Raw genomic sequence first — 13,042 nt, 5'->3', positions numbered from 1 at the left:
CATTTGTGTACGCTGGTTGACTTGTGGGCTTTTTCCCACTTGTATGCAGCAAGGGAAATGCCTTTGAATAAAAGCCTTGTATGTTGCGTTCAGTTCATCCAGCCATCAGGATCTCAAGCCACTGAGGTGATGAACTTCAGCCTCCCCAAGCACTGTCTGCCCTGGCTGCCTGCCGTGGCTCACTACCTCAGGCAGAATCTCCTTATCTTCCTGCATGTACCCAAGTACACGGACACAAACACTGCACATCATTTCAAGGTATGACCCAGTTTTACATCTGTCAGAACATGGGATAATATGTGCTGACTGTAAGGTGGATTTGACATGTGTTTTACTAAATGCCCAGAAAAGAAGACCAAAACCTATTGTTTACCTGTCTTTAAAGGATAACTGTATTTAATTCAACTTATTTTGAAATCTGTCACTTATGATAGCAATGTACTCGCCAAAGAAAAAAGTCAGCTGGGCAAGAAACATGGACAACAGGGGAATAATCACGTGATAAACTATTGGTTTAGACATATTCAAAATGAAATGCTCAAGATCATTGTTTATTGACTCAAGAATGGAACACTTTATAGACACTTCTTGCTGATGAGATTTTGCAGATGAGAAGATGCTCCTTAAACAACCATGACAGATGACAGGGGAAAGAGCGCTCATGTCTCTAAATTATACTACACCTCCAAAGTTCATTTTGGTTGTCACTTGCTTTACATAAAAAACAATGGAGTCTGTGTTAAGCCTAAATGTAATGTTCTCACTGAGCTGCCTACGTATCATGAAAGCTGACATCAGGCTTAACTGTGAGCCATTTCGAAAGGATAAAGGACAAAAAACATTTCAACTATTACTGATTTGTTAACGTGTCAAAAAAGCATCTTCCATTTGCATGATTACTGACAGTCACAAAGTGTTCTTTTTAAAGTCATTAGGGATTAAAAAACAAAACAAAACAAAAAAACAACTACTTGTAGAAGATGAGAAAAACAGCGAGTGACTTTGTCCTGTAGTACTGTGGCACAGGCAAAAATCACTAAATGCTGTGATCTGTGATAAGAGATTCCATGAGCTGATTCCCTCTCTTGCTCTGATTGCAGCACAACTTTCATTTAAAAAGTGACTTGGCTGATGGAGATACCTATCTCTACAACAAACCTGGGGGGCAGGGGACAGGTGGCAAAGGTAATCTTGTGTGTTTGTGTGCGCGCGCGGATAGCAGCAGCTTGAGTGTAAGAGGACTACTAGTGTTACTTGAACACATATGGAAGGAAGGAAGTTTTTCCTTGCCGCTGTCGCCAAGTGCTTGCTCATCAGGTGATCTGTTGGGTCTCTTAAAATAATTTTATAAAGAGTTTGGTCTAGACCTGCTCTATATGTAAAGTGCCTTGATGTAACTTTGTTATGATTTGGTTTGATTTAATTTGATTTGACATACACCCACTCCATGCATTTTGCTGCTCACTCATTGTGTAGATTAATAAATGTTATGTTATATATTTTAACGCTATTGATACATGGGATTAATATTTTTTATATATCTTATTGTGAAGGAAGGCAAATGCTGTGGGACTGCGGAGCAATAATTAAAACCTGTTGTGTGAAATATATTTCAGTTTTGAAGGCTCTACAAAAGATCTCCTGTTCTCTTAGGGATCGCCTGCATCGCCCTCTCATTTTTGGATGCTCAAGGTCACCCCCTTCAGGTTCAGGACTGTGCCACACTGCAGTCAGAGAACTGCGTAACCCTCCTTCACTCAGACCATTTTGAGGAGCTGACCACTGTGGTTAAAGTGGACTCCATCCCTGTCAGCTCAGGTAACTGCATCAAGGTCTTTGTTATACTGGACTTTGTGATATAAAACAATACTGTTAAAACAAACTAAGTCCTGTGGTATCTGTTCTGTCTCTGAACAGAGCCACAGCTGTATGTGCACTTTGAGATCTGGGAACAAGGTAATGTCAGCCCCTTACAGCTCAGTGATAAACTGCAGGGGGCGCTGCGCCACGCACATCTGTGATGTTGTCCATGGAGCTGAAAGTTTTGCCAATCCTCTTTGTCTGGGTGTGCTGTGCCCAGCTATCAAAGTGCAGAAAGAGGAGAGTAAAGGTGAGTTTTTTCAGATGTTTCTTTGTTAATCTTCCTGTTTGCATTATTTGGTGATTATTAGCAGCATATACACAACAATATAATGTAAAACTGTCCGCCATTGGTGAATTTATATTTATATTTTAATGTTTACGTGCCACCACTGTAGATGTAGCTGAATATTTGTTTGAACAATGTGGTGTTTTGTGCCAGAAGTAAAATGTGTGTCTATGTGTTATTGGATTATTTGTAGTGCATATCCTTTGTCCAGCCCACAGATATTCTTCTGTTACCACAAATAACCCAAATAACACAAATCAGAGTCACAATGTTACGGAGAGCTTTTTGATTCTGGGCTGCACATCAACAGTGAAATAAAAACCACTGACGAGTAGCTCTGGTGCTGTTCTACTGACCCTACTGACAGGACTGCTGATTCTGGGGATGGAGTTGGCGTTTGCGTTTTTTGAATTTGTACATGCATAATGAATTTTCAAGTCACCAGTTTATCTGGCCAAACCCAACTTAGAGTATAGAGATCTGAAAACGGCAATCTGTGCAACCCTAATCTGCAGCTGCTTAACTTTAGATATCAGCTTCTTATTTGAGAAGAAAAAAAATTGAAAGATGAAGGAGCTGTTTGCAAAAAATGATCTTCTTGTTTTTTGTGAATTGTGTCTTTAGGTCTGTTGAATCCTTTGCCTGAGGTGAAAGAAGTGAAGGACAGCATCAGGCACCACAGTGGCCCAAAGGTTTCTAAAACCAGCCCTTCTCCTATCACCTTCACCCAAAATCTGGGGACCTCTCCCATGACAGGGACCAGCACACCTGAGTCCACCACACCCACTGGCAAGAGCACACGCCGGAGTTTCTGGGACATACTGGTTAGTTCCTGTAAAACTGTCAATGTGAAACCTTACATAAGATGCATTTCTATATTTTATTACATAGGGTTCTATAATTGGATTGAATGAATTCTAAAGACAAGATGAAGTCTTTATCTGTTGGCACTGGTCACTTTCTGTCAAACAGGATTGGTTTTGGCAGATCCAAGCCATCCCATGTGGTGGGAATTTGTGTTGTTACCATGAGTGTGCAGATTCAAACTGCCACAGTGCAGAACAAACAGGCTCAGAAGGTCATTCAGTCCTGCTGCTATCAAGCCTGTTAATGATGTTCTGTAATGTGTTTAGTATTTTTTTTACTGCTGGAAGCAAATTAAATGGCCACCCAGGGATAGCAAATACACCTTGAGGTTTTTCTAATTCACCTGATCTAAATATCTCATGTCCTGTTATGAATATTATAACAGAGAGGGTGTGGCTTCCCTCTATGCTCAGGACACAGTTTCTCCATTATAGCTTTACCAAGAAATCATTTGTGCACTGCTATTCTATTTATTATTTTTTTAAATCTCATTTAATCTCATTAACAGAAGCTTTAAGATCGCATGTTTGTCATCAGTCCTCAGACAAGACCTGGGTTTTTCCTCCCATCCTCAGCGCTAAATTAATTCCTCTTTGTCCTTGTAGAGTAAAGCAGACTCATCGGAGCTTGGGAGCCCAAAGACCACTGATGACATAGTGCAAGAGAAAGGTGAGGAGGGCCGAGCAGCACGAAGAAGACACAAGACAGAGACCATAAAACAGCAGTGGAGCCAGGAGAAAGCTGTTGCTATTGAGCTGGAGCAGGCCCAGAGGTGGGATACAAATTAAACTGCAACAGTAATGTCCCTTTCCAGAATTGTTACTAATGCGACTCCAAAGCCTTGTTGTGGTATGAGGGAACTCTGAACTTGTTACCTGGGGCCTGTTCCACAAAGCAGGATTAACACACCCAAGAAATGCTCCAGTTATCCAGTTTCACATAACTTGACATCTCAGTCACGATTGTCAGTCCTGCAATGCTGATTATCCACACAGTGAAACTAAACTGAGGTTTGTCCTGTCTAGATATCAGTGTGTGAACATACAAAGAGTGGCTTTATTTGTATCTGGCAAATCGGGAACATGGGCAGATCTCCAGAAGGCGGGGCTTCTAGCATAGCAGTTTTAATTCATTAAATGAAAGGCAAGATATTTTCATCAGTAGGTTTGGAGAAATTAAGGGCATAGTGGGAAATGAAAAGCAAAAACAACAAGTAACTTTTGAATTAAAATCATTTGATTTATATAATTGGGTCTCCACCTGAAATACAGACAAACTGCCCTTGTTGCATGGTCTCTGATAACTGTGTGCAGGGATAGTTATTTCCTCTTTTATTGTAAAGCTTCTGTTATTGTTTTAAAAGGTCCTTTATATGAAAATTTACATGCATTATGGTCTATATATATGTTATATTTATCAGATATGCACACAGTAGTTTATATTTAGTTTTCTAGACGCTGTTGACTTAACAGCATCATCCACATAAATGAATCTGAACACCAATATTAGCTGGAGGAAACTAATATTCAACAAACCTGTAAAGGTTGTAATAATCATCTGAACATGTTGTCAGCACTGATTTCTTTGTGAGTGTGAGTGACACCGTAATGCATTGTGGCTTTTTTGCGGCTGAGTAGGAGGCAGGTGTCTCATCTGGAGGAGGGAGATGTGGGCACTCTTCATCCGATCTATCATGTTACCTGCCAGCCATGGATCACTTTCATGGCTAAACTTGGTAAGTGCTGTTTTATGTAATCCTGAGAGGTAATTCTGCAGAGATTTTCAAGATTGTTCATGTATAGAAAATAAAATATGTGAATCATAACCGTAAAAAATCACATCAGTGACATAAAGACTGCATTTGACTGCAGTCTGCAAGACACATGAAGCTGAAAATGATGTTTAAAGCCCTTGCACTTAAATTCAACTGAAAAAAAACAATTTTTATTTAATAGTGCACATTACTTACAAAAATTACAAAAAAGCAATTCTTAAGAACAATAAAGAGCGGAAATGTGGCATGAGCACAGAGCACAGAGAGACTGCATCTACTTACATTGAGAGATTTGGATCATAACTGACATTCCTCTCTCTTTTTTTTTTTTTTTTTTTACGTCTGTTCGTGCCACTCTGACTGGACGGCTGGTGAACAGGGTGCCCCTCCATTCAGCAATGCACAACTGAAATTGCCTCAAACTTCCTGCTGCCTTCCATCATAACAGAGATCGTCAGTTTGGTCAGTTCCCTGGCCAGTGATACAACTGTGAAGGCATTTGAAAAGACAAGGTGAGCTTTTTGTGTTTGGTTAAAAATGATTGATAATTTTGTGTATTGTGATGTTTATCTCTGAGAAATTTGAATGTTCATCACAATTGTGATACTTTTTATTGATGTTGATTATTGCACAGCTGTCAATGATCTTGCCATGTCACATAGTGTTCATTTAAATTTTAACTCCCCTGTCTATTGTTGTCTTAACTAAAAATTCAGCTACTCAATTTGGCTTTAACCAAGACAATAAAAAATTTAAGGAGTTGGTCTTCCTCTAGAATTATCAGATATTTAAAAAAAAAAAAAAAAAAAAAAGGAGTAGACTATCCTCAGCTCTACTGCCCCCCCATAGAAAATAGAAGCTGCCATAGAAAAGCCACTGTCTTACACTGTCTTAATGTATTAACTGTAAAGTGGCTCAAAATACCTTACAACTAAAATCCACCAGACTCAATAACTACTTTTGGTTTTCCAAAGTGAAATTCATCCATTGCAAAAAACTGCTAACTGTATACTTTGATATGAACCTAAGCTTCAAACTATCACTAAAGTTATTCACTCATGCTCAAACAATATGAAGACTCTCTAAAATGAAACCTATAATCTCACATGCCAATTGAAAAAAGACATTAATCTTATCAAGATTATTATTATTGATTGTCAGATAATAATTCCTGGATTGGCTGATGTAGCACATGTCTGACCACAGTCATATTCAGACCAGACTGACCAGACGTTGAGTCAACAACATCATAATTCAGACCAATACTGTGATACAACTCTGGGAATTGCAAAGCACCATAAAAGTTATCTCCATCTATTCATTCTTTTCAGCTGCCCCCCATCTGGAGAGTTATTTGTACCATTTGCTAATGTACAGAACTTCAGCCACCCTCCAGAGGCTACAAGGAGCTTCATTCTGATTGGCCGCAACTTCCATCAGTGGCATTGTAGCACAGAGCAAGGTAACTGCTGAAACTATTCACCAGCTGTGTTGATGCTTATCCTTTGCAGTGATTGCAAGCCTGTTTAGTATACACAGTAAATGATTAATCACTGATAATGCAACATGATCATGATCAGTAGCCAGTCAGGTTTTTAACCCTTTATTTTATTTCCAGTTGCTAGATTGCATATGATAAAAAAAAAAATAATAATAAATAGACAAAAAAAGATAATTTGGAAAACCTAGCTACCCCCAATAAATAAAATATCAGGCTTTGATGATAAGTGGTTATAAATCATTAATAATTTGACCAATCTTCATAAAGCTTATAACATTATTTCAGTCATTGATTTGAGAAGAGGATTGCTAAAATATTTGCAGCCCAACCCACGGCAGGAGGGAGACAAATACGACAAACTGTTTACCATATTTAATAATTAGCTGTTTTTTTTTCCTCCTCAATTTCCTTGCTCATTTAACATTGAATTTTCCCACTGTGGGATTAATTTCAATTTCCAGTAAAGCGTACATGCTCTTGGGGCAAATCTGAGGGGAAGGTGTGAAGTCTTTGTGATTTAAAAAAAAAAACTATATATATATATATATATATCTCTTTGGTATCAAACTAGCTGAAATCACTTGCTCAGGGTAAAAAAAACGGGGTTCAAACCAATTGGAATACCAAAGAGATCACTCATTGGTTAGAGTTATTGCCATTGCCATCTTGGTTTTTAAAACAAGAAGACACCGTATTAGGATGAGAGGATAGAGGTTACAATCTGTAAAATAAAGCATCTTCGGCTTTTAGAGTAGACTTATGTCACATACACAATCAGAAACGATCCTGGACTGTACAGAAAACACGCTCTCTTTCATCTCAGCTGCAGATGCGAACAAATAAGCAAAAAAAAGGGGCCATGTATACTAAATTAGTCACTGCAGTGACTAATTGAATATACACGTTCTTGGTAGGCAAATTTTCTCCTTAAATAGTAAATTCTAGTATTATTTTTTGGACTGTGCCTTTATTCCAATGACAGTAAGTGACAAGAAGTAGGGAGGGAGAGAGAGAGTGGGGAATGGCATGCAGCATAGGTCTTCTGGCCTGTACATTCACAGTACTTACTGATGATGATGGAAGAAGGTCCATCTGCAGTAACCTCTAATTTAATCACCATTAGCAGCACAGTGGCTGGTTTTAAAATGTTTGATAAAAAAAAACAAAACAAAAAAACAATGCTTTCTCTGATTCGTACCTCACAAAACTACATGTTTTCTTTTCTTTGCATGTCACTTCACCAATATTTGGCATAGCTCAGCCAGTTTCTAAACCATGTCGATGCACCAGATACTTTGAAACCCCGGCAGCAGAAGTAACTTCATTTCTGTATGCATCGTAATATTCAGTAGACCGCTTCACTGAAGTAGAGAAAAAGTTAAAACAATGTGTTATTAGGGTATGGCCGTGTACGGACTCTTAGCAGTGTGTTCCTGTGTTTGTAGTGTGTGTAACGCCTGTGTGTAGTGTAAAAAAAAAAAAAAGTGTTTTGTGTCAAGGCTTTGTCATCACTGCTTTTTAATTCTGTTTCTCTGTCCATGCTAGCTATCTAACATACCTGTCTCATTATGCCAGTGTGTGCTTACATCAGTTTGTTGCTGCCTTTTCACTGTCCATGCTGCCTTGCTGTTTGTACCATCTCTGTCTGCCTACAGAAGACAGTTCAGATGAGGAAAACACACCAGTGCTAAATAGGTTCACACGTAAGTTTGCCTCGAAGCTTGAAACTTTAATGTTGACGGGATGTTTGAAATCACTGTTTTTTGCAGAGACGCAGAGTGCTTTTTTATTTATTGTGCGTGCGAGTAAACAGATAACATCATTTAAAAATGAACACACAAAGAAGCACACAGTGTTTCCCATCAATCAAAGACATCGGGCCCTGTTTCTGTGAATGGTGTCAAGCTTAAAGTGGAGTGCTTAAGGTGATTTTAGGGGTGTATTTGGTTATAGTTCAACCAGTTAACGTGTTGAAAATATTGGGTATTGAGTGTGCACATTGCCTACAAGGGATAACATGAAATATGGGATTATTGGTACCACAAGCTGGACTTGCCTTTGGACTGCAGTAAGATATATCTGTGAGCATGTTAGCCCTCGTTTATCAGACAAACTAATGAAAGAAAATTGGCGTAAACAGTCTTAAATGGAGCGGACGGTCATTCCTACTTAAAGCTTGACAGTTATCAATTTGGACGTGAGGTTTAGGGTTAAATGTGAGCCAACAGGGACTTGCGGTGCAGCACAGTAAAATCTGATTAATATCAGATCATATCTCAACATATTTTTCACACAAATATGTAGGACAGCTTAGAATAATCATCATTCTTATAATTCATTTTGATTAGCCTGTATTTTGTAATCAGCGGGTTTCATTGGTGACATAAGACCAAATGCACAGAGTTCATTGGCAGGGTAACCAATATCCAGTTTGATAGTCCTGAGCCTTCAGTCCCCAAGGAAACAAGAGCTTCAACAATGATCCGATTTCAAGCACAGCAGATCTTCTTTTGGAAGAACATTACACATACAGACTTAACAGAGTTCTCAGGGACAAGAAGGATCTCTTCATTCTTCTGAAGCCCCTGTAGGCCACTTTTCACTCCCAAACTGCCAAACAATACTTTTTTATTTGATTCCATCTCTGATGTTGGTATCTCAATTTCAGTCTTGGGAAGTTTCCCTTTCTGTGCTGCATTCTGCTGTTCCACGTCGTAAATGTGAGGGGTGAACAGAGAATATTTAAGGGTGAGCTGATCTAACCTACAATGGTTTTCAAACCCCACATTTATCAACACACATTTGTTCTGACACTGAGCTTGATGAGATATTTATGCACAGGCCTGCGCCTTTTATGTTTGATGATAAATGAGGGTCATTGAGTGTGTGTGTTATTTGGTGATACTAACACACACACACAGAATATCAAGATTTGCAGAGCCCCTTAAAACCTTTCCTCATATTAACATGGTGCTAACCGTCATTTTAAAATGAGCAGTGCCACCTGAAGTAGGTTTTATTAGCTGTTGCTACTTAAAATTTAATTTGGCTGCAAGTTGGACAGGAGAATCCTGTTTGGCTGTTGCTGGGTTAGGGTTAGGGAGTTTTCCAGTGGTCTGTTTTAGATTCAGGAGCTAGAATCTTGAAGCACTTCATGCTTCATGATCTCTGGGTAGTTGACTCACAAACAAATATTCAAACCAGTTCCAATGACTCCTTTAAGCATTTGATTGTTTCTCTGAGCTTCTTTGTTACATCTCCTTTCATGTGTGTACATGAAATGTACAATGTACTTGCATGGCAAAGAGCACTCTTCCAGTACAGCACTGCACTTTGTGCCGCACACTGCATGAAAACAGAGCCCAAACTGAATGTAAAATATGTTAACACTGACAAACCAAACAAAACAATGTGCATCCTAGTGTAATTTACCCTAACAATATTATTTGTTTTAGTGAAGGTAGGGTTAGGATTAGATCTTATCAAAGCGCAAATATTATCATCTCTGACTTTTCTCATCTTTTATCTCTTTCATTCCAGCTAACAACAAATTTCATGAACACATGTATAGACACTGGGATCCGTAGAACCTTAATGCAATGAATATTTGTGTTTGTTTCTTCCAAACGTTTCATCATCTATTTCCTGCCAAGCCTTGGAAAGCCTTTGAGAGTCCTTATGTAATTAATTCCATTTGGTTTAAGGGCTTAAAGACCCACTGAGTATTTTTCAATAAATGTGAAAAGCACCTCCCAGTGAAACATGACTTTATGGCCTGCTGCTCTTTATTGATTATACTGGATTGGACTATACTGATGGTACAAATAAGGCACTGGCCACAGTAGGCTGCTTGATGTTGGATATTTCATTATCTAACTCAGTCTCTCTCTTATGCTCAGCTCATAAAGGCTTCCAGCGTTTTGAGGCTCTGGAGCAAAGTGATCCATTCAGTCCTACCCAGGCTGGGGCAGGACTGGCTCCCCGCCAGAGGTTCCTTTTTATCAGCATCCTGGATAAAAGGTGACATGACACATGGAAGTTTCCGTACTGTAAATATGCCTCAGGCAAAGAGAATAACGTCAAACACCCTGTTTGACTTCATCTGAGATGAATTCTCTGCCACTTGATTTTTAGTAGAATTAAATGCAGAAGAGGCTCTCTCCTTATTGCTCTGCTTGTTTATTCAATGGTCAAAAAAGTCACAGGTTTGGACAGCTGTCTAGGGGAGAGGGCAGTATCTGTATGGATCAGTAGTTAAATAGGTTTGGTTAGGATTGCGATGGCTCTCTGGTGGAAGCACCTTGTTGATGAGAGAGGTCAGCAGAAAATTAATAGTCTGTCTGGAACTGATAAGCTCAACTCAAACTGCTTCCTGGACATCATGGCGTGTTCAGTAAACATCAGTGGCCTCCCCAGTCTCCAGTCCTCAATGAGCGTAAAATGCTAATACTTTAACTATAGTTTCAGCACTTAAACCTTGTCTTCGTGGGGGTGAAGCAGTGATACTCTTAAAGTATATTTGTTTTCAGTGACGCTGTGGCAGATTTTTGACTTGTTGTGTTTACAGCTATCTTTTCTTTTAGGTGACTCTGTACAGCTACAATTGGTCTGTGGACCTGGGTGCCTCTCTGAATCGTGAGCTGGTGCGCCTTGTTAAATGGCAGAATGCGAGGGCTCATGTTGCTCACTGCTTGCTCAACCAGAAAATGGGCCTTTTCCATCACCACTGCTTCCCTGATGCACCCCTCCACGAAATGGACTCCAAGCAGGTAGAGGCGATGACAGAGCTCCTGGCAGGATGTAAAATGGTTGTGCCACTGACCAATTACTGCTCAGTAATTGATTCTTTAATCCTCTGCCAGTGCTTTGATTGATGCTTGTATAAGTTTTAGTGATAATAAACCATGAATTCAATTCATTTAACTGAAAACCATGACTAGATATTGTGAAAACAGCAAGTGTTCTGAAGAAACATTAGAAATGGAGATACTGCTGGGCAGAGGCTGACAGTTAATTCCTCCCTATTGTCATGTCACTGCAGCAACATGAAAGATTGTTGATTATTTAGGCCTAATTTCTGCTTTCAGCTCCAGCAAGCTGTTGGTGTTAAATCTCCTGTGTTAAATATATAATTATATTTACCCTACAAATCAGGGTACAAAGAGCCCTGTCACTTCAACGGCTTTATTTTTCAAAACATAAACATAAAACATAACATGGATCATTTTCTGTTTATCCTCATCTCTGGAGCAGAGGTCTGGATGTATAACCTTACCAGAATCATGTGCACTGAATCCAAAATAGTCTGCCTCCCCACACCAAACCTGTCAGAACTGAACCACAGCTCTGTCACCCACCTTACACAGACAATTGCCAATAACACTGATCACCCCCGCAACCCACATTTCAATACAGACTGGCAACAAGTGATGCAGTGGAGATGCGCAGACTCAGTCATCAAGCCATCACAATTCAGCTTCAAAGCTGCTCACAACCTTATGCGTTTCCATTTTTCCACCCACCCTCTCACAGGTGCCTCTGTAAGGAAATAATCAACGTTCCTTTCCCCTGTCAGCGGTTATAATGCTATGGTCGATCTGTGTAGGTAGAAGAAGCATTTTTAAAAGCACTCCTTAGTAATGTCTAGTCAAATAACAGTTTTATTTTTGGCATTTTAGGAAGTAAAATGTTTTTCTCTCATTGTTTGAAAACATGCTGCTGCTTAATCTGAGATCAGACATCCATGTAAGACATCAGTTAAATAGTACAGTATTTTGTTTAATTTTTATTCATCAAATCAGTAATAGTGTTGTTCAGAAGCAGGGAGTCAGCTTGAGTGTTGCAAAAATGTTACATGCAGTATGGACTCAGCACATGCTCTAGGGTGAACGCTGAGAAATTATGAATTTGAGGCAGAGCAAGCTTGAATTAACCAACGAGGAAAAAGTGGGCCCAGATTCTTTATGAAGAGCCTGTTTTTTTTGGTTTTAATAATACGATTGAATGAAAACTTGGAAGATCTTGTATGTGTGGACAAAAAAAAAAACCTAACAAACAAACTAACACTGATCAGCTAGCAGTTTATTTATCCCATGTATGTAAAATTCTACGTTTTCAGCAGCAGTCACAGGTATGTATATGAGCAAAATGCTGATTAAATGAATGATGCTCATGTCTGAATTAACTAGTAATTAACAAAGTAGCTGCTTTCAGCATTGTAATAACATCCCAATTTTTGTTGTATGACCCAACTACCATTTCAATCTAATAACAGTGATGCTGATAAGCAAAGGGGGGAAAAAAACCACAGAAAATTTACATGAACAGTTTTTTTTTTTTTTACACTGTTGAGTGTAACAGGAGGAAAGAAGGATTTATTAGAGCAGCAAATTTACAGTGCCCCCCCAGGGCCAATTACAAAACATGAATTGAAAGAAGTGCCTGTTACTTTCCCTCCAATGGCCCAGCTCTTCATTGCTGCATTATTAATAAGTTTGGACAGAAGGCAGTCAGAGTTGCAGAAAATTTGCCTGAACAGAGCTTCATCTGTCATTCTCTTGATGAGAAACAGAGGGAGCGCCAGTGGACAGTTTGACCGTCCAGCCTGTGGGCATACAGCAGCCAGCTCTGTCACACTGGGGCATCTGGTCCCTAAACTGCTCCATCAAGCAAACTTGCCCAAAAGTTTCTCTCAACAGCAGAAAGGACACGCACATTTTGAAGATTAAGTATCTAGTAATGATGCTAATCC

The 13,042-nt window shown here is 39.3% G+C and overlaps 1 protein-coding gene across 1 annotated transcript in view; it reads left to right on the top strand.

Moving 5' to 3' along the window:
* LOC115042115 (KICSTOR complex protein SZT2-like) overlaps positions 1-13,042 on the top strand; it is a 55,209-nt gene that overhangs the window by 26,444 nt on the left and 15,723 nt on the right. Inside the window, exons 48-60 of the mRNA XM_029500154.1 lie at positions 94-258; positions 1,101-1,185; positions 1,654-1,818; positions 1,918-2,009; positions 2,056-2,110; positions 2,774-2,973; positions 3,622-3,788; positions 4,654-4,751; positions 5,170-5,302; positions 6,122-6,252; positions 7,947-7,994; positions 10,191-10,310; positions 10,873-11,030. Coding sequence (XP_029356014.1) covers positions 94-258; positions 1,101-1,185; positions 1,654-1,818; positions 1,918-2,009; positions 2,056-2,110; positions 2,774-2,973; positions 3,622-3,788; positions 4,654-4,751; positions 5,170-5,302; positions 6,122-6,252; positions 7,947-7,994; positions 10,191-10,310; positions 10,873-11,030 — 1,617 coding nt within the window. The remainder of the gene's footprint in view (positions 1-93; positions 259-1,100; positions 1,186-1,653; positions 1,819-1,917; positions 2,010-2,055; positions 2,111-2,773; positions 2,974-3,621; positions 3,789-4,653; positions 4,752-5,169; positions 5,303-6,121; positions 6,253-7,946; positions 7,995-10,190; positions 10,311-10,872; positions 11,031-13,042) is intronic.

This window comes from Echeneis naucrates, chromosome 4 (genome assembly GCF_900963305.1).
Source record: "Echeneis naucrates chromosome 4, fEcheNa1.1, whole genome shotgun sequence".
Classification (NCBI taxonomy): domain Eukaryota; kingdom Metazoa; phylum Chordata; class Actinopteri; order Carangiformes; family Echeneidae; genus Echeneis; species Echeneis naucrates.
This window is presented reverse-complemented; position numbering and strand designations above follow the sequence as displayed.